Below are 26308 nucleotides of genomic sequence, written 5' to 3' on the forward strand. Positions count from 1 at the left end.
TTTTAATGTTTCCGAAGCGAAGCGAGGGCGGGTCGCTATATATCTATATAATAAGTAGCGGTCCGCTCCGGCTTCGCTCGGGTCTTTAACAAAAATTTCAGAATAAAAAATTATAATACACCACATTAATCCTTATATTTGCGTCAAGTTTCTAAAAATAGAAAATTATAAAGATGAATATTATTATTATAATGAACTTTTATTTTTATTTAAATAATATTTGTTCTTATCTATTTTTTTATATTGCTATTTTTCTAATTTTCGTAAAAAGGTCATACATACAAAACAAAAGCCATTAAGTTTATTGAGTCAGAGCTTCCCTGTAAACAATATTTGACGTTTTATTTTTTTAAATAACGGAACACTTATTGTGGCATAATTGTGACTGTTATAGTCAGACATATGCTGTCGCGACACTTTTTGTAAATAATAATGTGTTTTACAAAGTCATAGTACATTATATTATTCTATCATCAATAGATTTCGCAGCGCACGCGATGTAAGGAATATTTTAGGTAATTTTTTTACACCTTGGGTTACATTATTGGACTTTTAGTAAGGATCCCTTTTTTTTTTAAAAAGAATATAGCCTATGTTTATCGGTGATAGTGTAGCTTCCAAACAGTAAAATAATTTTTCAAATCGGTTCAGTAGTTTCGAAACCTATTCAATACAAACAAACAAACAAATCTTTCCTCCTTATAATATTAATAGTATAGAAGTATAGATATAAGAAGACTCACTTCATGTAAGTAGTCACACAGTAACTTTTTTCTAATTTTTACTCATCTCTAGTGGTTTTATCAGATAATGTTTTCAGAAGACCACATCCTTTTTCAAACGAACTTTGAATAGTCTTGATGTCCATGATCCATAAACACGCATTAGAAGGGTCATATCATTGTCTGCCTTCTAAGGCAATAAAAATATGTATAATGAATGAATTAATTAAGAAAAAGCAGTAACTAAATTTGTATTATAATTTTATTAATTATTACGTATGACGTGACCACAAAAGCTGTAATATACATATTTGCAAGGTAGAAAATAATAAACATGAAATGAAATCGTATATTATGTAGTTTTAATACTACTGAATACTACAATTTTGTTAGGTACGTGGAAACCGTGTATTTAAATTAAGGCAAAATGTATGAAAGCTTTTGCATGTGACCAATCCGCTAGATTTTACAGATCTGCACAAAGATAAATTGTGTGAATATAAGCCAGTATAAGCTCACACTTTGATAATGCCGACAGAATGTCAATTACATACAACATGACTGATAAAACAGTTAATTCGGTTAAGTAACAAGTTAATACCAGTTTGATATGGAATTTGGAATAGGATTTAAGGATTCAAGTTGTTCATTTACGCCATTACTCATTTCACTCATTACGCCATCACTACATTTCCTGTTCTATTGCAGTGTTATTGGTAGACAATTCGGCTCAAACTCTGACTTTTCACGATTTTATTTATACAAAAAACAATCGTTTTAAGTACTCGAGTCATTTATTTCAGATATTTTATTGTACTAAGAAAATGTAAGTGTCAAAATTACCATGTCATGAATTTAGTGTGAATATTTAGTATGAAATAGTAATAGTAATAGAATAAATGCATGTCATCTAGATTTAGTTTTTAATTAACATGGTCGTATCAGTTAATGGCTCTTTTATCTATCGTTAAGGATTTAAGCCATGACTATGAATAGTTCATTAAAATTTAATTTGATAATTATTGGGAATATCGTAGTAGGCATGATTGATTGGATTAAATTGGATTTCCAATATATGTATGTATTAGTTTCTTAACATTTACTAACCTGTAAATTTACAATTCATTTTCTGTACAACAGATGATGAATTATGTAATATATTCAATTTATCCCAGAAAAATAAAAATGTGCTTTAGGGGAATCACGTTTATTTAGTTTTTGTAATGACACATATATGTAGTGAAGTGTAAAAGCTTATAATGTCAAGCTTTATAGATATCATCAAGTCCAGTGTCAGTTTCATACAGTTCCCCAAATAAGGTACGGTTAAGAAGCCACCATTAACATATATTTGAAGCCAAAAAAACATTCGATTAACAATCTAAAACATTTCACTCGTGCTTCCGTCAAAAAGTCATCTAACTTCCTCATTTTCTGATAAAATGTTGGTTTGCATTACGAAACATGTAGAAAAAAATCTGAGAAATCTGTCTCTAGAAAGTGTTGACTTACGAGTATTTTTATCTAAATTAGTGTTTACTCAAGCAAAATATATTGTGACACATGTACACGTACCCCTAGGTACAGGGGCCGATTAGGACAATAATAAAGGCTAGAAGAAGACGAACTGAATGGTACTTTCTGAAAGCCAAACTGTTGAATTACGTTCACGATCAAAATTTTGATCCAGGATACTGCGAAAATGGGCAGAAGTCTCCTGATACCATCAAACCTAAGTAAGACTTATTAAACCATTAAGAGCTTTGGCTTAGGTATGATACTTGTAGTGTTTGATTGAACTATGTACTGTCTACTACTATCATATGATGATGGTAGATTCCAGTTTTTTTTTTTTTGTTACTTAGATGGGTGGACGAGCTCACAGCCCACCTGGTGTTAAGTGGTTACTGGAGCCCATAGACATCTACAACGTAAATGCGCCACCCACCTTGAGATATAAGTTGTAAGGTCTCAGTATAGTTACAACGGCTGCCCCAGCCTTCAAACCGAAACGCATTACTGCTTCACGGCAGAAATAGGCAGGGCGGTGGTACCTACCCGCGCGGACTCACAACAGGTCCTACCACCAGTAATTACGCAAATTATAATTTTGCGGGTTTCACTTTTATTACACGATGGTATTCCTTCACCGTGGAAGTCAATCGTGAACATTTGTTGAGTACGTATTTAATTAGAAAAATTGGTACCCGCCTGCGAGATCCGAACACCGGTGCATCGCTTCAACACGAATGCACCGGACGTCTTATCTTCGAACGGGGCTTACGGAGAGTACTCAGTGACAGACAGCGGCTTGGCTGTGTCCCGCACGAGCAACAGTAACCACTCACCATTTAATGGGTCGTCTGTCTACAGGGACAATAAAAATAATCAAGGCCAGAAGATTTATCAGACGATACATGTACATGATTGCAGTCTCCTAGTAATTCCATGGTCGGATTAAGTAACCGCGCTCACCGAACCCTCTCTTACACCGGTCACTCACATGCGCACGAATACGCAAACCCGCAAGTGTGGGACGACATTTGCAAATGATTATGCAAAGTTTTCGCTACATTCGTGGTTTTTCAAGTTGTGTCGGTTTTTAACAGACATCAAAGCGCGCGAACCTCGAACCTTCGCGTAGTCTCCCACACATTCGCTTGCCCAGTTGCGCCGACGATTGCGAAGGTAATGGACGTATGGCCATTTTCATAGTTCGTGACGTCTACTGTGTAGCGTATCTTCATCAAAAGGAATCCCATAAAAACAGCATGGCTGTTAATGATGTCTGGGAAAGAATTCAAAACTCTTTTTCTCTTCAATGTTCTATTGACGAATTAAAAAGGAGGAGAAATTCGTGAGACATTCGTAAACAAGTGTAGGAGGAAGCGCAAATGGGTTCGCAAATTGAGTATGCGAACCTATTTGCATAGCCGCTAGGTTTGCGAATAAATGTTTGACGGTCCTTCACATGCGCGCAAACATTCGTACAATGTACGAATATTTGCCCGCATGTGAGTGGCCGGCATTACAATCGCCCTGAGGGAAGCCGAAAACCGAACGAAAATGATTGTACAAAGAACCACGAAGGCCTTTCAAGGGCTCGACCGCAATGAAATATGTAACGAAGTTTTACTGCAAGTTTTACTGGTGGTAAAACCTCTTTTACTGGTGGTAGGATCTCTTGTGAGTCCGCACGGGTAGGTACCAACGCCCTGCCTATTTCTGCCGTGAAGCAGTAATGCGTTTCGGTTTGAAGGGTGGGGCAGCCGTTGTAACTGTACTGAGAACTTACAACTTAGGTATATCTCAAGGTGGCGCATTTACGTTGTAGATGTCTATGGGCTCTAGTAACCACCACCAGTACCTTCTAACTTGACACCAGGTGGGCTGTGAGCTCGTCCACCCACATAAGAAAAAAAAAGAAAAAAACTAAGAACAAGTACTATTGTCTCTATCGACTGTCCGGAGTAGTAGTATTCCCATTTATCTTTTTACGCCATTGTCGAGTAAATCCTGATCCTTGGTAATGAGGGAACGATATTGGAGGAGGATTATCTTGATAATAAATTCAAAGTGTTTAGACTGCATTCATGTCACAGTAAAAAAACTTGTTTTTTAAAGATCGATCGAAGTTATTTTTAGTTATATTATATATTTATATGTACTATTATAATTGAATTTACTGCAGGCCACAGTAGACTGTGCTCTCGGAAAAATATCTCTGCCATTCTTCCTCATTGCTGTGCCCGAGCGGAGCTTGTGTTAGTAATGAATGATCGTATTTAGTGGCCAATTGCGATCCCATGTTAAAAACAAGAGATCCCTTTGCAAGCATAGTGATATAACATTGTTGTCCTATATATTTCTAAGAAAAAATAACAATGAAACCATAAAATCGATTTTCAGTTTATTATCACAAACATAAAAACAATAACTATGTTTCTTTGGTTCAAACGTTCTTTAATTATAGGGGCTTTTCGCAAATACGAAATAAATTTTGTCTTTTTCATTGTAATTTAATAACCCATATACATATATCTCACTTGTATTACCGATATGTTACTGATATACTGTATAAATTTAATAGCAATAGAAATATTTTTTTCTTCACTAACCAGGATGCTCCATATCGTTATGAATTACAAAGTGATAATAAAATCAATGATGATCAATTGGACAACAGTGAATGAGCTTACCTTTTGTTTTTAACTAACTTTAAACACGTTAATAATGTATTCGGTTAAACAAAATTGCATCAATTAGGTACATCAACAATAAGAAATGTCTTACAATCTAGTCAATTATAAGTTTATAAATTTCAAGATGCGACAAAACCTGAGTAATTTTATGAGTGATGTTTGTTAATATAAATCGAATATTTTTATAAAACTTACATAATACTTAATTTACTACGATATTTATATAGTATCATTGGCACAATATCATTTTCAATTAATATAAATAATTCATTAAAGTAATCTTAGACTAATGATTTTATTTACACATAAAATTAGATTAGATTCGTCGTCTGTAGCTTCCTATTAAACTATACCAGACATGCGTGATTCGTGAGGGATTAAGTTTTTCTCGTAATACTTTCGCGTCTTCTTTAAATGAAAGCCAGGTTCTGCGTTCGCCAGCTGATCTTGGACCCCAAGATTCCTTGGAGCGGAAAGAAAGCTTTAGAGTCTGTAAGAAAACACAGATTATTCAAATTTGTAAAATTTCAACGTGTATACAACAGTATTTATTAGGGATTGTCTCGTCTTAATATAACTAGTCAGGTCATAAGTATTGTCACACAGTAAAAACTTTTCTTTTAGAATGCTGGCCACAAAAAAGTTTATTGAATTCGAATTTCGAATTGTTCATGAAAATAAAAATGTATACTTTTAGAATTTTACTCATTTTTAAATATGGAGAAGACCGCTTAAAGAAGACCGTGTTGCAGTTATTGCGATGCATCGTTGCGGTTACGCGCCAATTCAAATTTTTAACATACTGAAAAATTTTAATATAACCAAAGGATTCGTTTATCGTACCATCAAACGATACAATGAAGACTCTAGTGTAGATGACAGGTCAAGAAGTGGTTGCCCTCGGTCTGTTAGGACTCCAGCAGTGATAAAAGCTGTGAAGGCGCGATTTCAAAGAAATCCCAAACGTAAGCAGAAACTGTTGGCCCTTCAGATGGGGTTAAGCAGAACCACGGTGAAAAGGGTGTTAAATGAAGACTTAGGGCTTCGGGCATATCGTAGAAAAACAGGACATCGTTTGAATGCTCGTCTAATGGACCTGAGACTGAAGAGATGCCGCGCTTTGTTGAAGCGGTACGCGGGAAAAAAATATCGGGAAATTCTTTTTTCGGATGAAAAAATTTTTACCGTAGAAGAGAGCTACAACAAACAAAATGATAAGGTGTACGCGCACAGTAGTGAAGAAGCGAGCAACCGTATTCCGCGTGTCCAACGAGGTCATTTTCCATCCTCGCTCATGGTATGGTTGGGAGTTTCTTATTGGGGCTTAACAGAGGTACATTTTTGTGAGAAAGGTGTAAAAACGAATGCAGTTGTGTATCAAAATACAGTCCTGACGAACCTTGTGGAACCTGTTTCTCATACCATGTTCAATAACAGGCACTGGGTATTCCAACAAGATTCGGCGCCAGCTCATAGAGCGAAGAGCACAGAAGACTGGCTGGCGGCGCGTGAAATCGACTTCATCCGGCACGAAGACTGGCCCTCCTCCAGTCCAGATTTGAATCCGTTAGATTACAAGATATGGCAACACTTGGAGGAAAAGGCGTGCTCAGAGCCTCATCCCAATTTGGAGTCACTCAAGACATCCTTGATTAAGGCAGCCGCCGATATTGACATGGACCTCGTTCGTGCTGCGATAGACGACTGGCCGCGCAGATTGAAGGTCTGTATTCAAAATCACGGAGGTCATTTTGAATAAACTTTAGTGTCATAAGAATATATGTTTTGTTAAGTTCATTTTGGTATATGAATGGTTACATAATGAATAAACTTGTTTCAATTATTTTACATTAAACATGTGACAGAACTTGTGACCTGACTAGGTATTTTTCTTTAAAGACAGAAAACCGTTTCCGATTACATATATTAAACAGGAGACCACGACGTATGACTATCTCCATTAAAGGCCGATAAGCAAGCAGAATCCTTTAGATTAGAAAATGAAAACAATTAATTAATTACACTATATTCTTCTTTGAGAGCACCCAGTATTCGCGCAATTTTTCTTCTATAAATTTGAACTGCATTTAAAAACCACGAAATGTTTAGATACTTTAATTAAATAACCTTGTTAAACAAAATTGTAATTGCTAGTTCGAGTCATTTGTCACAAAGGCCCCGATTAAAACTTCTTTCGACTGTCGACACAAGCTCAGAAACCATTTAGATCACGTTTGTTGGAATTCATACCTTATTATTATAGCTTTATAAATAACTAGCGACCCGCCCTCGCTTCGCTTCGGAAACATTAAAACACACATGAAACCAAAAAAATAAAATAAAAAAAGTTTAATAAAAAGTAGCCTATGTTCATCAGGGACAATGTCGCCTTCTAATGGAAAAATAATTTTTCAAATCGGTCCAGTAGTTTCGGAGCCTATTCGAAACAAACAAGTCAATCGGATGCATGGTTCAGTAGTTATAACGGAACATCCGTAAAAACCACTGTAGATTTATATATTAGTGTAGATAAAAAATGCGACGGCCAAAAACATTTACCTCAATGAAGTTTCCAGTCCTGTACTTGTACAATGTAAGGCAGATGGAAATCGGTACCAACAAAATACCCACGATCAACAACAGGTAACCAGCCACTGTGAAGCAATATTAAATATATAATTCTAGCGCAGTCAATAGCGTAACTGCGTTCTCAAAACACAAACTTTTTAAACACTAAAATTAAATAAATTTATTGACCACAAAACTTAACTAAGACGCGAGTACAACAATACACTTCAAAATGCTTACGCGAAAAGAAAGCATTTTTGAACATGATTTTGACCCCCTTCAAAACGACGGATTAACTCGAAATTTGCTATTAACAACCAATGATAATTCAATATTTTAAAAAAAACTTGATAAAATTTAAATTCAACTAAAAAATGAAAAATAAATAATCATTTAAAAATACTAACAAAATACGCTTTTATAGAAAATCCAACTAAAAAATAGAAAACAATTTTAATAAATTTGAATTAAAAGTAGTGTAAGAAAAAATGATTTTACTGTAAAAAAAGTGTGGGGTGCATGGTGTCAGTAGTTATAAATATTTAATGAACAGTTATGAGTAGAAGGGTTATTTTGATAATATCCTGAAAAGCACCCCACGCTTTTTTACAATAAAATCATTTTTTTTTCGTTCAAAGCGTTGTTAGTTTTTTTAAACTACTATTTATTTTTTAATTAATTAGCGTCACATTATGAATTGAAGAAAATTTCTAATTTATTGGAGATACGTACCATATCCGGCCATTCCTCCGAAGAGCAATGCTTCGTATGAAATCAGTGCGTACAGGAATACAATAATCATCATGGCTGGCGTGATCAGACCCCAACACATGCGCCAGTAAGGAGACGTCTTTATATCCAACATGTATTCGATGTCGAGGCACAGATTCTCTAAGCCTGTAAATAGAAAAACAACTTTGAATTTTTTCTGTCATCAAATTTATTGGACAACGTTTTTTTCACGAATAATATCTAATAAAATTAATTTTTATTATTTTTACTAATAAATATTATTAAATTGTATTAATATTATGATAAGTGGTTCCTGGAGCCCATAGACATCTACAACGTAAATGCGCCACCCACCTTGAGATATAAGTTCTAAGGTCTCAGTATAGTTGCAACGGCTGCCCCGCCCTTCAAACCGAAACGCATTACTGTTTTACGGCAAAAATAGGCAGGGCGGTGGTACCTGCCCGTGCGGACTCACAAGAGGTCCTACCACCAGCAATATTAATAATAAGAAGGCTAAGGATACAATACAATGAATCGATAAAATTTACAAAAAAAATGTGTCATCTTAGAAAAAACCTTTGAAAGAGCAAAAGTCTCAATCAGGTCCATTATAAGGCTCCCTCCTTCTAACATGACATACAGATTACTGAGTTCTTCATCAATCTTTGTTTTATTGCAAATAAAGAAATAAAGAAAGATTATTATTTCATCGGCTATTGTTTTTCTGCATTGAGGAATTAGTATAAGTTGAAAACCTACCGTATATCCAGAATACACCAATAATTTCAGCAATGGCGCAGAATAATACTAAAAACGTTCCACCGTAGTAATCGACAAGCTCCAATATATATTGTCCACCCTAAAACGAAAACCAGTAGTTATTGATTACTATATTACTGTGTATTAGAGAGTAATCAAGCAAAAACATAAATAAAATAAATTTAAAACAAGTTTTTTCGTTTATAAATACGCTGTATGAAGATTGTAAGACCGTGCAATGCAAAGCATATCTCACAGGTAAAATGTAAGAAAATCTGTTAACAAACAGCCTAAATAGTACTCCACTGTTTTTCTTGTCTCTGTATAAATGTGTTCGAAATATAGCAACCCTATTTTCCTCACCGCGGCGGAAGTGGGGGAGAGGCGTGGACTTTCAAAATAAAACGACAATCATTGGCGGTCGCGTCAAACTGTACAAACTTTAATCCGATTAATAAACCAGTTGTCAATACAGTTAATTTTTTTTAATTTTTTTTATTGCTTAGATGGGTGGACAACTTCACAGCCCACCTGGTGTTAAGTGGTTACTGGAGCCCATAGACATCTACAACGTAAATGCACAACCCACCTTGAGATATAATTTCTAAGGTCTCAAGTATATTTTTACAACGGCTGCCCCACTCTTCAAACCGAAACACATTACTGCTTTACGGCAGAAATAGGCAGGGTGGTGGTACCTACCTGCGCGCACTCACAAGAGGTAACTTTTATTCGAATAAGCCTTGCACCCAACATCTTACCGCAACGGCGCCAACAAATCTATTTGCTACTATTGCTTAGCGTTAACGCCTGATTTTTTAATCATAAAATAGTTAGCGTATAGGAATAATAATAATAGTAATAATCCGTCCGGGTATTCAGCAGCGGAAACGGTTAATGAACCCGATCACAAATTGCTACTCCTACTAGACTTCTATAACTCGTTCGAAGCAGTAATAAGTTCTTCTTAACTAACTTTTGTCAACCAAATTTTCCATACTTAGGTTTCCATTCAATTTAATTCACAAAATAAATTTTATTCGTCAATAATGTTAGTTTTTGTACAAAGAGAGTTAAACTTACAGGTGTGACGTAAACAAGTCCCACTAAAAATCCAACGGTACAGCAGAGAGCCGACATGAACACTGTGGGAACGTTGGGGAAAGCGTCCATCACTACAGTGTTGATGGTCGACAAAAGAGCCACAGATGAACCCACACCCAGCACAGCCATCATCAGGAAGAACAGAACTGAGAACAACTGGAAACAAATAATTAATTAGTTTACCAATCTTTTATTTATTGCTACGCTGGATGGACGAATTCACGGCCCACCTGTTTAGTCTAAAGTGGTCACCGGAGTCCATGGACATCAAACACGTTAATGCTGTCATCCACCATGATACCATACATGAGCTCTAAGTCTCCGTTTTTACAATACAACGGCTGCCCGACCCTTCAAACCGAAACTCATTGCTGCTTCACTACAGAAATAGGCATGCATGATCACGGTAGACGCCTTATCACCAGTAGGTACGTATAATTTCTGTACGTAGGTATAATCCAAAGAAATCTATAAACGTTAAAATTTTAATCATTCATTTACCTGTGGCATGAACGTTTTTGCAATGGCGTCAGGGTACGAGATGAAAGCTAGTCCGGTTCCTCCAGAGCCGACCACATCTTCTACTCGAGAATTTAGTTCATTAGCCAAGTTACCGAGGATACCGAAAATAGTAAAGCCGGATAGCAAACTTGTGAGGGTGTCCAAAGTTGTAACAATCATTGCATCTCTAAAATCACAAATGCGGTGATGTTTTCACGGAACTGAACATGTTTGCAACGGTAGTATTAATTAATCTACATAATATAAATATCTGACTTAAGAACTCATTTCAAATAAGATGTAAAGTGACAAAAATATTGCGTAGAAAAGATTTAATTGCAAAAGGAATAAATTATTTAGAAAAGATCAATTTTAATTGCAGGTCCATTTTTTATCAGATTTGATTTGAAGGAAAATCATGATATAATATATACGAATAGTCACCTTATTAGTTTTGTAGGTTGTGATAATTAGTTACAGCCAAGTCTCGGCTATTCTCACAATAAATCGGTAAGAACCTAGTCGTGACTGAAGGCATTACGTGACTCGTTAAAGACATCAGCCTGCCTTGATTTTATTAAACAATTAGTTTTGAATAAAAGTCACAGCGAACGCCTTGACACACTTGTTAATTTAAGATAAAGATCAATATTTTTATTATTATGCCCCAGTACATGTACCGTATACTTTTAAATTTGATTCTTGTCTATCTTATTTTGTTTCAAATTATAGATAAAGGTTAATCATCGAGTAATATTAAGTTTGACCGTGTAAGTGACTGTAAGCATAAACTTACCTGTAGACATTTTGTTTGAAACCATTATAGGATGAGAACATGATGATAGCTCCAGTGCAAACTGTTAACGAGAAGAATACTTGCGTTACTGCAGCATACCATACCTGTGGATTAATTTTTAATTTTAAGATGCGCCTTTTTCTATTTCACTCCAAAGGTCATAAACAAAAAACTTAGGAATTAATCATGTAATTAAATTATTAGAAATCTGCTAAATTTCATATTTGGTTGTTCGTGAATTAACGAATTAATCTGCCTGTCCGTGTCCTACTTGTATAAAATAAATATTATGTGATGACAATAAAAAAGTATTCGCGGGAATGAAATGTTTTTTCGTGGTAAAAGGTAGCCATTGCCACTTTCCGATCCAAAAATTATCAACAAAAATTATGTCAATCCATTGTTTCGTTTCGAAATAAAAGAAGGACAAACAAACACACAACAAAGACTTTAACGTATATAATTTTATAAAAAATATGATATGGTTATTTGTTGACTAGATTATAGCGTGTTTAATAAACATTGTGGGATACGCTTCGATCAATAATACTACTACGATTTTAATTTTAGATAATAAGCTCCCATTCATAGGTTTTTTTTATTGCTTAGATCAGTAGACGAGCTCACAGCCCACCTGGTGTTAAGTGGTTACTGGAGCCCATAGACATCTACAACGTAAATGCGCCCCCCACCTTGAGATATAAGTTCTAGGGTCATAGTATAGTTACAACGGCTACCCCACCATTCAAACCGAAACCCATTACTGCTTTACGGCAGAAATAGGCGGGGTGGTGGTACCTACCCGTGCGGTCTCACAAGAGGTCCTACCACCAGTAATTACGCAAATTATAATTTTGTGGGTTTGATTTTTATTACACGATGTTATTCCTTCCCCGTGGAAATCAGTCTTTTTTTTTTTTTATGATTGAGAATTTACTGGTGGCCCGAAGGCCTTTCCAGTTTCACCAGGACAGGTGGGCGAGCAAAGGCTCAGCCAAGAGGGGTGGGATTTGCTAACAACTGCCCGAGCGCCTCCGAAGGAGACCTAACAACTCAAGAGCAATTGTTTCGCGAATGAATCTACTACCGGATCGGAATCGCGACCCGCTGAGAAGATCCGGCGAGAAACTCAGCGGGCTGATGCATGGGTTAGGTTGCACGTCGACCTCTTTGTCGAGTTCGACGAGTACGGTTACTGGGGTCCCTAAGCCTGCCCCTGCTATTAGAGCTGAAGGCATCTAATGCAAAGGTTATTGGATCTGATGGATCCGTAAGGACGTGTCTAGGGCGTCGACGGTGACTGGCTAATGCATGATCAGGATTCGGGGAGTAGTCAGCGGCGGCAACGATAAGGCGATTATCATGACGGGAAATCAGTCGTGAACACTTGTTAAGTACGTATTTAATTAGAAAAAATTGTACCCGTCTGCGGGATTCGAGCACCGTTGCATCGCACGATACGAATGCACCGGACGTCTTATCTTTTAGGCCACGACGACTTATTTTGTTTTTGTGAGAAAATTTTATCTGACAATATTACTTACGTCTAACTCTAATAGTTTACTCCATTGAGGCGTTATGAAGAAGAGGATTCCCGTACCAGCTCCGGGTAAAATTACAGTCCTGTTATAAAGCAATCGATTTTACTTGGTATTTCAGTAATTGGAAATTGAGATAATGATAATGTAGGAGCAGTTTCATATTGTAATGCATTTTCCATCGATAATCATCTTAAAGCACAAACGAAAAAGACAGCACGATGTAGTTACAACGTGTTATTTAATTATTGCGTTAATTTGAAATCTCAATTTTGTTTCAAGACCCGCTACGAGAATGCCGATGTGTACGGGTTCATGTAAAATTTCATAGTAATGCTAGTAGGCTTGGAAGGAAAGTAAAAAGTACAAGTTAAAAAAAAACAAGTAAATATACTTACGTTATGAACAATATGATCATAACGACATAGGGGAACAAAGCTAGGAAGTATGCAGCCTTGCCAGAACTCTTCACGCCTTGTGCGACGATGACAAAAATAATCACCCACGTTGCGAGCAAACATAAGGTCAGGTACCATATAGGAGCGCCTGGAAGAAACATAATTACATTATTTACTCACACACAAATAGATACATACGGTTACTAAACGAAATAAAATGTGATATAAAATAATTACGCAATTGTCAACACTGAATAAAATGTTAAGTTAATCAGATGTAATATACACAAAAGAAAACTCTTTTCTTTGTATCGTATACAAACTTGTTCGTGAATAAATTTTTTTGTGTCATATAATCGGCATTTTTGTTACAATAAAAAGAAATCATTTTAACAGTTATCATTGTTCTATCAATTTTTATTTCGCAAGTTTGTGCAGGATGATTATGAGAACAGGATAAACGTTTCACGAAAATGAACTTGAATTTTCTACGTATGATATGAGTAGGAGGGTTATTTTGATAATATCCTGAAAAGCACCCCACGCTTTTTTACAATAAAAACCTTTTTTTCTTACACCGTTTTTAATTCAAATTTACTAAAATTTATTTTATATTTTTGGATTATATTAATTGGATTTTCTATTAAAGCGTATTTTGTTAGTTTTTTTAAACTGTTATTTGTTTTATCAAAGCGAGGTAAACGATTTCCGTAAAACAACTAACATCAAAATAACTTACCGAGTCCGCCTTCGATACCATCGCTTTGCTGAAGAACTGTTCTCCTAGAAAACAAGAAATTAATGTTCTAAGCCCTCAAGTGTATTTATTTAGTGCATTACTATACAGTTCTAAAATTCGTGTACATATATATTAAAGTGCTAGATGAATATGTTAGAGGAAGTCTGAAGTGGCACCTGTGACAGAGAAGTTGAGAAATGCGCGTTTGAGATGATATGGACATATTGTGATGAAACGAAATGACAATGAGGTTAGTAAGAGAGTTTTAACTATGAATGTGGGAGGCTTTAGAGGAAGAGGTAGACCTAAGAAGAAATAGATGGATTGCGTGAAAGACGATATGTGTAAGAGGGGAGTCAGCGAAGAAATGGAGAAATGGTATAATATGATGATTTTATGTAAGGAGAAAATATGTTGCGGCGACTCCAGCTGACTGGGAGAAGGGCAGGAGAATGATGATAGATTAAAGTGCTTACAAGAAGTAAAGCTCCGCGCTACTGGTGCCGTTGACTACGGTTCCAACTGGGGCACTGTTAGGATCCGAAGGCACGCAGTTTTCCCAACCAGGTTCACAAACAGCCCATGGCAGTGTAGACTGGAAACTCATTGACAAATAATACAGGCATAGACCAACAATTACTACGTAGTAAGATAGGATGTATCCGCAACCCAAAGCTTGAGCATAGCCGGTTCCTAAAAAAATAAATAATGACAGCGAACTTTTCAAAAAAAGACAAACTAATATAACTGTCACTAAAGAGTACCTTACCTTTCATTGCTGGTGATAAAGACCAAACTTTGACAGAATTTCTCGAACTAAACTGTCCCAAAACACATTCGAGGTAGTACATGGGTTTGCCGACTAAAAACAACACTATGATATAGGGTATAAGGAAGGCCCCGCCGCCATTTTGATATGCAACGAATGGAAACCGCCATACGTTGCCTAAGCCCACTGATGTAGCGATGCACGACATGAGGAATTCAATTTGATTAGACCACATCATACGTTCAGGAGCACCTTCTATATCTTCGAAAGCCTAAAAGTAAAAAAAAAACAATGAAATAAGGTCCATTTTTTATTTATTTCTGAACTCTGGCCTAACGACGCGTCATACAAGTTTTAAGTATATACAATTTGTACATAGTAATGTGACCAATTGCTTAAAATTGTACACAATCTATGTAGACACAATTAAATTAAATTTTTTTTTGTAGCAAAGTTAGATTTGTTTTTATGTGTTTTCAAATACATTGTAAAGCATTTTATGGGTAAACAACAAGCTCATACATAGCTTCTCGATCGCTTAAAAATTAACTCAAATATGGAGTTGTAACAGCTTCCCTTCGGTTGCCGCTAGGGGCGCTGTTCCAACTGGTGTATGTGGCTACGTAAACATCACAACGTACCCATTGGATGTACCTACCTACCTCGAGATAAGAGGTTAAAGTCTCAATCTTATTCAGTAATAACTTTTCTGAGCTTCAAACGGTAACGCATCAGCGGACTTACAAAACATCCCTTGGTTCAAAAATAGTAGTTTTTTACCAAGTTAATTTAGCACCACGAAATTTTTGAGACTTTTTAACCCTACAATTAAATATACGTAAGTTCATTTCTTTCATTTTTCCCTCATTTATTTTTATCAGTATATTATTTATACAATACATTGCATTTTATATATCCAATATATATTTTTTATATTCAGGAAACAAAAATTAACAATTTGAAAACGATAATAATAATAATAATAAAATATAATATCCGATAATAATCTTTAATAAAAAAATAAAATTTTATATCTCTTAATGTTTGTCTTATCGCTTTCATTGGTTTTAGTACTCATCCACTAAACTGAATTTGTAATGTGCGTGTAATGTAAATTTCGAACAGAAACCTGAAGGCAGTTTTTTTTTTCCTACCTATTGCCTTGAGAGGCTATTTCAGATTCACCCTAACGTTCGTAGGTGAGCTCGCGGGGCTCAACCGGAGAGTTGCTAACACTGACCCTAGTAAGAGCAGTGCTTCGCAGAATCTACCACCGGATCGGAGATGCGACCCACTGAGAAGATCCGGCGAGAAACTCAGTGACCTGTGTCTATGGGTTAGTTCGCTCGTCCAGCCCTACGTCGCAAGCGACGGGTTCGACGAGCACGGTGACCGTTCTGAAGTCAGAGATTGTTGATTGTGTGATATATGTATTTACAAGAAATTTCTGGGTAAAAGCTGTTAATGTGTTTTTTCAAAAATATATCCACACGAACAACGTTTCAAGGAAAAGCCTTGTTAAGTGAAGTGAGTCTACCCAAAACTTTCTTGAACGCTACATAAAGATATTGAAATACATTCGTTTTCGAAAAGATTATGATGAGAGCCCTGTCAAAAATGAAGTTGGTTTATTCTTACCTTCTTTTCATTGACTGGAACCTTCAGTGCCGGAGGAGGTAGATCAGGTTTTGTGGATCGCTTCGGCTTGGGTGATCCTGGACGATTCAATGACGGGTCCCTGTCCGTCGGAGGATTCTCCGAGGACATGTCGAACCCATTGTTCACATGTGTTTGACTCTGTAAACAAAATAAATATATTAGTAAAAATTAAAATAGATATGAAAAGTAGAATAGACAAATAATTCGCTTGGTGCTGACTGTTATTAATCAAAACTGCTGATTTATATATTTTAATACGAATAAAGCACTTTCGGATAAACTCGAAGGTTCGCAGTGTTTGTGCATTCACAGCATATTGGGACTCCAGAATTAATACCCGGCTTGAAATCAAGGCTGAATTATAGTGGTTTCTAATCAAATGATATGGTGACATCGATATTGTGGAGATTGATTTGTCTGGATTCACGAATATTCAGAATAATCGATGACTAACGGCAAATACAAGCGCCTTGCAATACATCTGTTCGTATTTTATGAATTACTTATTTTGATTTATGATACTTTTAGCATTTTTTACGCACATTTTAAAAATATCAAGTATTTTTACCTTTTTTATTTTATGATGGTTTTATCGACTTTTGTAACCTGTACTAAACTGAGAGACATAGTATACAATATTTATATACTAATAGCATTTTATGGTAGTATACTTTAAAATGAGTTGTTTTGTTGTTTATTAACTTTAAATGTAATGATAATAAATATGTGCATCGACAGTGTTTAATATTTAGCATTTGGATGTTTAATTAAAGCTGTATCGCTTAATATCGCCTTTGATGTTTGAATTTTACAGTTTTGATGTATTTTTACTCATAAAAACTAACATAAACAGCAATTTTCGGTCTACGTGATCACAGATGTCTAAAGTGCCATTTGTCAATATCTGATAGCTTCCCTTATATTATTTACAACTTTATCTGTGTTAATAATACGGATAATCTAAGTCCCTTATTTCGATAAATTTATAATCTGTAAAACAATCGGAAATAATGAATGTGATAACGGTAAATTCGTTTTTGATATATTATTTTGACGTATGAATATTGAAATATTTTGTTTGCACTTTGGTTTGTTGTTGTTTGCTAATTTTTCAGTGGAATAATACAGATAGTCGATTTACAAATAAAATGTAATTATTGGATACCGGAAACGTTAACTTAGTCGTATAAATTTAACTTTCATAAAATTCAAGGTCCGTTGGTACGAAAAGCGAGAGGCGATTGCGATTATTTTTTGTTTGTACGCAGTTTATTTCAAGCTTTTCAAGCTCTTAACCTCCTTCTTAATTTTCAAGTTAATCGTCGCTCGTCTTGATTTATATAACATCGAATCGGCCGGTCACGTGGGCTCGGGTGTAAACTATTTTCTTCTATTCTATCAGCCCACAGACATAGGCCTCTCCCAAGCCTTGCCATAAAGATCGGTCCTGCGCTGCTTGCATCCAGCAGATCCCCGTGAACCTTAACAAGTCGTCGGTCCATCTTATGGGAGGCCTACCTACGTAAATATAAACATGCGAAGCAAAAGCAAAATAACAAACAGTTCAATCGTTGTGAATAACGACACTGGATCAAATTCTCAATTAAATTGAAAATGAAATTTGTAGTTAAGCTCAATACGCACTGAATGTTAAGTTGTTACCGGAATTTGTAGACAAACGCCAATACGACTTCCTGATTGAGACAAGATTAAAAACAAAATCTAAAAAAGCTATCTTCCTACCTTTCATTCAAAAATATTGCCTCTGTTCTCTTTCACAAATTCCAATCTCTATTGATTTGGGGATAATTGCAGATATTTATAGAATTGATACGGAAAAAAGTGTTCTAAAATGTCAAGGCAGGAAAAATATCCATTTCTTTATCTAATTAGGTGCTTTGCTTTTAACGTAGCTGAAATTCGTCATTGTGGCAGTGACCGAATTTTCAAGAATGCAGACGATTCTTTATCTTTTTTGTGGAATCCTAAATAACGTCAAACTTTTTTAAGTGCGCAAAAGGAAATTATAAGGCAATATAGGTATTTCAATAAATGCTTCGGCTATGTTTTCGAGTTAAATTTAGAAGAGAAACTCCTCGTTTCTACTTCTATATAGGAAGGCCTAAATAAAGGCATTGTTGCCAGTAGTATTAACGCTAGTAAGTTTTTTTTTTGTTTCATTATCGAAATGATAATGAAATAATGAATGAATAAAAATTATGAAGATAGTAACTAACAGCTTTTAACTTAAAATTCAATTCAAATTAATTCAATTCAATTCAATTCAATTATTAAACAATAATTTAAAATTTCACTGAACATTTTTTATTAAAATTAAATTTATCGTTCGTGTATATAATAGAATGTATTTGATATTCTTTCAACAACGATTGAATACGATACTACATATTATGGCGTAAACTTTACGAACACGTCGGAATAAAATTACTTGGTCTGTAATTACTTGCTGTTATGGTAGACATACCAATCATGGATTTTATATATTTTTTTGTGAACTATTATCATATCATTCGTAAGAATAAACTAGAGAATAGACTTCGTATAAAAATCTATGACTCACCATGTTTATTAGCACTGAAGATTAATTAAAAAAATGTTTTATTATTGTAGATTGATTAATTTTGATAATATAATTTATCAATTTTATTAAACACTAAAAGATTTGCCTTTCCAAATGAGGCAGCGCACAGGTGCACTGCGCTAGTGGAACCACGCGCCGCGAGTACTCGAGTTATATACAAAATACCTATCAGCAACTTGACGACGTCCTCGCAGAGTTGCTGCTAATCGGCAATAAATTCATCGAAAAAAAACCCACAGTCATTCGTTTAAGTCAGATAAGTTCGCTACCATGCTGGTAAGTCTCGTCTGATTGCTTCACTGACTTTGGTATGACTGTGTAAATAAAGCCTCGACCAAGTTGATATATGCGACTCAATCTTAGTATCTTAGACACATTTGAGAGTGATTTTTTTCTGTATCTTATTTACTACTATCAAAATTTGTCTTAATAAATTTATGTTTTACGATTTTAATTGTAGAGTCAGAAAAGAACTCCTGCTTTCTTATCCATGTTTACCACAAAACAAACACGCATTACAGTTTTTTTTTTGGTAGTTTCATTCATACTTTAATCACATATAATAGGTAGTGCATTTTCCGTTATGATGTTATGATGTCTTTGCACACCGATCTCACGTGCAACAATAAAACCCTGAATGAATTAAATAACTAATGTTTATTCTAGAAATTTTTATTAAATTAAGCTTACATTACTTAGATTAGGTAAGTTAAATTTTTTTTACATTTAGCACAAATAGCACATTAAGAAGTAACACATTAAAACGAAATTTATCAATACAACCTAATTTACGTTCCGAATTTGCGATTATTAAGAAAATTAAGTCCGAATTTTCCGAAAATTCGATTTATCATAACATATAAATTACTATTAAAAAAGAAATTTGAACAACTACCGATTTAACTAAAAAAAGACTATTTATTTTTCAGTTATGATGCATTTTTTTAATTTATGCAAACCTTAAGGTTGGATTCTACGTAAACACATCGATTAAGGTTCGTCCGCCTACATAACAATCCAGATGAACTTGTTCTACGTTATCCATTGAGTTCATATATCTCTATCTAAATGATTGTATACATGTGCATAACTGTGTTGTACTGTCTATGGTTATGCTAATGTTTTTTTATTTAGACGCATAGGCCAGCTGACCCTTCTAAGCTCAATCTGTATTATGCTGTAACCAGAGAATATAACAACTGCGTGAATGCTGTCATAGACCTCGATACATTCAACTTATTATAAAATTCATTTGATGCACATTTACAAATAATATATTAACTAATTAGTTGAATCAAGCGCTACGACTTTCGTTGTTGCAAAGTACTACTACAGTTGTAGGTTGTTTTCTTGTTGGTACCTTTTTTTGCTTGTTCCTTTTTCTTTACTGGTGGTAGGAGCTCTTGTGAGTCCGCACGGGTAGGTACCACCACCCGGCCTATTTCTGCCGTGAAGCAGTAACGCGTTTCGGTTTGTAAGCCGTGTAACTAAACTGAGACCTTAGAACTCATATCTCAAAATGGGTGGCAGCATTTACGTTGTAGATTTCTATGGGCTCCAGTAACCACTTAACACCATGTGGGCTGTGAGCTAGTTCACCCATCTAAGCAATAAAAAAAAATTCTACATTAAAGAAAAAGCATCGTGTAATAAAATCAAAGTCGCACAGTTTATAAATTTGTGTAATTACTGATGTTATGGTACGCCACGTCCACACGAGTGGATGACACCATTCTGCTTATTTCTGTCGCGAAGTGATGTGTTACGTTTTGAAGGCAATAGTCATTATATAACGTAATTACAACAACGACCTCATGTCTGAGAATGGGAGGTGGCATTCGCGTCGTTTGAAACACTTAGCACTAGATGCGCCATTCACCCGTTTAAGCAATAAAAATATGTATATTATTATAAGTAATAGTGGCCTAGTATCAGTACCATAAAACAGACAATTATCCTACAATTATCCTGTTACTTATGACGACGCTTGCAGCTGAAAGTCAGTATTGTACTTTTTGACGAAGCATGTTGCTGATAGCTTTATTTCTGTAATCTGACGAAGCATGTTGCGGATAATAACATGTACTTTTAGGTTAGGAATATTGAGTTCTTTTTTTTTATAATAAATAAATCTATAAAAAAATTTTATAATAATTAATTATCCTACAATAGCAAGGGTTATCTTTTCTCTCACTACGTTACTTCTTTCACCGTCTATTAAGAATATAGACATATAAATATATATAATGATTTTTTAATGATAAGATATTTCAGGAGAAGTTAGCCTGCATATTTAATAATGTATAATTCGTCGTTTGACATTGAAACTAGATTACTAACCAAATATTCGTATAAAAAATAAAAAAGCAGTGGTTTTTTTGCGCATTTCTTTGATAACGGCTAATATAAAATCTATTATAATAAATATAAAATCCACTCGCCACGTCCACACCATCTAAAATACACAAGTTACTAGCAAATACGATGGTTGGATGGTATTAGAACGGTAACTACATGTTATTAAAATCGTATCAATATGTAAGAACATAATTGACGCCTCTTCGGTGTTATGTAATAAAACAAATGCAATATAGTCGATAAATCAGGCCAAACTCTTGAGAATCATCACTTCATCACATTCTATAAACAACACCAAGGTCATTTACTTTTACTTACCTTCACATCTACTGGGCCTATCCTCAGTTTTATGATTATGAAATATTTTTTACGTCTATTAAATGAATATATCCTAATTAAAACTGCTTTTACAGTTTATGTAATCCCAGTCTACTGACCGAACGACTGTGCGTGACCACCAAAGCTGTATAGGGTTCGAAATGTCGAAAAACCAATAATGACAACAATGACAATAAAAAACGCGGGATCAAACTGTAAAAATAGTTTTAATTATGTCTAGAACTTGTGAAAACCGAAGAAAATATTGTTTTGTCCTATTATTATATATAAATAAATATCTAAAATAATTTATACGGTTGTGCCCGCACTAGAGTTCGCGAATTGTATCCTAATCAATAAAAGAAACTGTACATTCTATTTGACCCTTCCTTCCACAATCTCAGCCATATTTTTAATTGCATTGGATTTAATTTGATGGTCATTGTTTCGTAATTTGGTAATGCGATAGCTTTTTTACATATAAATTATCGATACAGGCATATTTCTCCAAATCGAGTTTGAAATTGTTCTCGATCCAGTATCTGAAAAACTTCTTTTGTTATTTCACAAAGTATTTTTTTGGTAAATAGTGATAATCAGCATATCAAATAAACAAAAGAAAATACAAATGATGGCTCCCATCACTAATGTGACATTGTTCGGAAGTAAGGCCTAGGTCATTGTAACAGGCAAACGTACATAGTTTACAATGATATTCAGCGTCGATCAGATATGATACATCGACCTCGTTCGCGGTGAATCAATGCATGAGACTGTGATAGTCAATATTTGTGTTTACATAATTCATCACTGTAGATTGTAAGTTAAACTTCCATTACTTTGTTAATTCGAAACACGGATTTGTAATTAGTAGGGTTCGTCTCATATAAATATCTATAGTAAAGTATAGTATAAAGTAGTAGTATAAAGTTTATATTATAAAGTTATTTATATTATATAGTATGGTATATTATTCAAATTTTTACGTATCTTACGTACTTAATTCTTAATTTTTATTATTTTACTTTTAGAATTAAAGAAATAAAATGTCGTCTTTGTACAAACTATAAGCTTTTTTATTCCGTAAATGGTATAGTATAACGACTGCCCCTCTCTTTAAATCGAAACGCATTACTGCTCCACGGCAGAATTTAATTCACAGACACAGTCCATTGAATTTCTCGCCGGATCTTCGCAGTTGGTCGCGATTTCGATCCAGTGATATATTCAGCGAAGCACTGCTCTTGTTAGCGCTAGTGTTCGCCAGGTTGAGCCCCGTGAGCTTGCCTACACGTTCGGTCAAGCTGGTATAATGATCAGGCTGGTCTTTGAAACTACCAGCAAAAAAAAAGAAACGGCAGAAATAGGCGGAGTGGTACCTACGGATGTGGACTCACAACCAGTAATTACACAAACTATAATTTTTGCGGGTTTGATTTATATTACACGACGTTATTCCTTCATCTTGGAAATCCGTCCTTTCTTGCTCTATTAGTGTAGATTTGAGAAATAGTATAGGAATAATTTAAAAGTTTATTCTTTAAATCTGTCGGCCACAACGTTCTTCTTAACGCCCTCTCTCTTTTTTCTTAGAAATCTTAAGCGGGTACCCGATTCTACGCTTAGTTTAGCGTGAATGACATTTAATTACAGAGACATTTAATTTATTCTCAATTGAATTATTTCAATTTGTCTTTTAAAAAGTTAGTGTAGTCTATGGAACCATAGTGTAGTCATATTAGATTTTGTACTTAACAAACATTTGATACTTTAGTAAATTTAGTAATGTTTGATCATAATCACCTATAAAATATCGTTTTTTCAATTTACACTGTAACTGATTTGCGATAGTATAAGAAGTATTATTGTCTGTTTAAATGAATAAGAATGTCTTTAAAATTGCTTTGATACTTATGCAGCTCACTTCACTAAGGAACGTATTGCAGAACCGTGGAACTTGGTGGAGTGAATTTAATTTTGCTTATAGGTATCCTGTAACAGTGGTAACTTTTGCGACCGCATGTCAGCGTTTTTAAGTACTTTCTGGAGCATATTTACTTAATTTGAATGCCGCCATTCACAATATGTCCTATTGACTTCATGGTGGACTGCTAGCCCATTCTTGAAAAAGAAGCTTCCTCCTCCTCCTTCAGTCGATCGCTCATTGCTGAGCATCGTGATGCACCCGCCTGTGACCTTTTTTGTAATTTGTAGCCACTTTTGTCGGTCAGTGGCACAGTGAAGTGCTTGGCTCAGTGTCATGTCCAGATACTCGGACATTTGGTCACTCTATCTTTTTCGGCTCCGACCTCTGGATCGTCTTCCATCCACTTTATTTAATATTATATATGTCGTGGATAACGACTTTTAGTTGTCGTGGATAACGACTTTTAGTAATATTAAGACGGTGGTTTTGATTATTATTTTAAATGATGAAATGTTGTTTTGATAAATATCACAAAATGAAGGGTAGACTCCGTAACGCCACAGTATAAAATGGCGGTACGTGGACAGAGTCGTGGCATTCGTGTCAGACAGTGATTCCGTCCGTCTCAGCAGTGAGTCTCTGACAGTCAGTCAGTCAGTCGGTCTGTCGGTATGTGCAACGAAACTGTCGGTTTATCCTGTCATTGTGAAAGTTGTGTGTGTTGAGTTTCAATAATTATTATTGAAAAGTTTTATTGATTAAACTGAGTTCAATCGAATATGAGTGATGACGAAACTACCGCTCAGCCATCCCTGACGTGTGCCAACATCAGAAGTGGGATGGAGGCATTGCGATGTGTTTTATGGTTGAAGTGGGTACTGGATGGAAGTTCCACTTGCGTGCCGGATGGAGGCATTAGTGTTTTGTGTTGAAGTTGGGTACCGGATGGAGGTCCCACTTATTTGCCGGATGGAGGCAATAAGTAGTCAAGAGCTACTCGATGGAGGTGGCACTTGAATTGGGTTATCGTCACTCGATATAGGTGGCATGAGTTACTCTCACTAGATGGAAGTAATTGTAACGATAGTTTGTGATTGATACATAATACTGATGAAATACTGCTCAGATTGAGTTGTTTTGTAATAACTCGAGTTTCTAATGCTTATTGAGCATTAATGAAATTTGTCAGTTGTATAGTGTATCACTAATAGTTGGGTTTTTAAGTTATCTACTCACACAGGTGTACATAGTCAGTTAAAGATCTTGTTGAAAGCTAACGTTATGGTTTGTAATGAAACGAATCCCAATCCTCAATCGTGAATGAATCGGAGTGGCCGAGACGAAAACTGTTAGATATTGCAGAAGGTTGTTTTCCTTGCAGGAGCGTCACACAGGGACGTGTGACGTGTCAGAATGGCCGTGTCGTGGATAACGACTTTTAGTTGTCGTGGATAACGACTTTTAGTAATATTAAGACGGTGGTTTTGATTATTATTTTAAATGATGAAATGTTGTTTTGATGAATATCACAAAATGAAGGGTAGACTCCGTAACGCCACAGTATAAAATGGCGGTACGTGGACAGAGTCGTGGCATTCGTGTCAGACAGTGATTCCGTCCGTCTCAGCAGTGAGTCTCTGACAGTCAGTCAGTCAGTCGGTCTGTCGGTATGTGCAACGAAACTGTCGGTTTATCCTGTCATTGTGAAAGTTGTGTGTGTTGAGTTTCAATAATTATTATTGAAAAGTTTTATTGATTAAACTGAGTTCAATCGAATATGAGTGATGACGAAACTACCGCTCAGCCATCCCTGACGTGTGCCAACATCAGAAGTGGGATGGAGGCATTGCGATGTGTTTTATGGTTGAAGTGGGTACTGGATGGAAGTTCCACTTGCGTGCCGGATGGAGGCATTAGTGTTTTGTGTTGAAGTTGGGTACCGGATGGAGGTCCCACTTATTTGCCGGATGGAGGCAATAAGTAGTCAAGAGCTACTCGATGGAGGTGGCACTTGAATTGGGTTATCGTCACTCGATATAGGTGGCATGAGTTACTCTCACTAGATGGAAGTAATTGTAACGATAGTTTGTGATTGATACATAATACTGATGAAATACTGCTCAGATTGAGTTGTTTTGTAATAACTCGAGTTTCTAATGCTTATTGAGCATTAATGAAATTTGTCAGTTGTATAGTGTATCACTAATAGTTGGGTTTTTAAGTTATCTACTCACACAGGTGTACATAGTCAGTTAAAGATCTTGTTGAAAGCTAACGTTATGGTTTGTAATGAAACGAATCCCAATCCTCAATCGTGAATGAATCGGAGTGGCCGAGACGAAAACTGTTAGATATTGCAGAAGGTTGTTTTCCTTGCAGGAGCGTCACACAGGGACGTGTGACGTGTCAGAATGGCCGTGTCGTGGATAACGACTTTTAGTTGTCGTGGATAACGACTTTTAGTAATATTAAGACGGTGGTTTTGATTATTATTTTAAATGATGAAATGTGGTTTTGATGAATATCACAAAATGAAGGGTAGACTCCGTAACGCCACAGTATAAAATGGCGGTACGTGGACAGAGTCGTGGCATTCGTGTCAGACAGTGATTC

General features: G+C 35.5%; 1 protein-coding gene and 1 long non-coding RNA gene across 2 annotated transcripts; one reads left to right on the forward strand and one right to left on the reverse strand.

The window, feature by feature from the left end:
* Positions 1-4620: 4620 nt before the first annotated feature.
* Positions 4621-22640, reverse strand: LOC101746144 (sodium-dependent nutrient amino acid transporter 1). The gene is made up of 14 exons (XM_004926983.5): positions 19072-22640; positions 16470-16628; positions 14832-15102; positions 14539-14755; positions 14063-14106; positions 13324-13471; positions 12932-13010; positions 11388-11491; positions 10592-10778; positions 10070-10246; positions 8987-9086; positions 8225-8389; positions 7484-7578; positions 4621-5414 (listed from the first exon to the last, which is right to left on the reverse strand). The coding sequence occupies exons 1-14, from the start codon at positions 19072-19074 to the stop codon at positions 5241-5243; spliced, it is 1923 nt and encodes a 640-aa protein (XP_004927040.1). The 5' UTR covers positions 19075-22640; the 3' UTR covers positions 4621-5240.
* On the forward strand, positions 15502-17276 carry LOC134200444 (uncharacterized). The gene is made up of 2 exons (XR_009975381.1): positions 15502-15669; positions 16031-17276. It is a non-coding gene; the product is annotated as an uncharacterized LOC134200444 (long non-coding RNA).
* Positions 22641-26308: the final 3668 nt, after the last annotated feature.

This window comes from Bombyx mori, chromosome 17 (assembly GCF_030269925.1).
Source record: "Bombyx mori chromosome 17, ASM3026992v2".
NCBI classification, from domain to species: domain Eukaryota; kingdom Metazoa; phylum Arthropoda; class Insecta; order Lepidoptera; family Bombycidae; genus Bombyx; species Bombyx mori.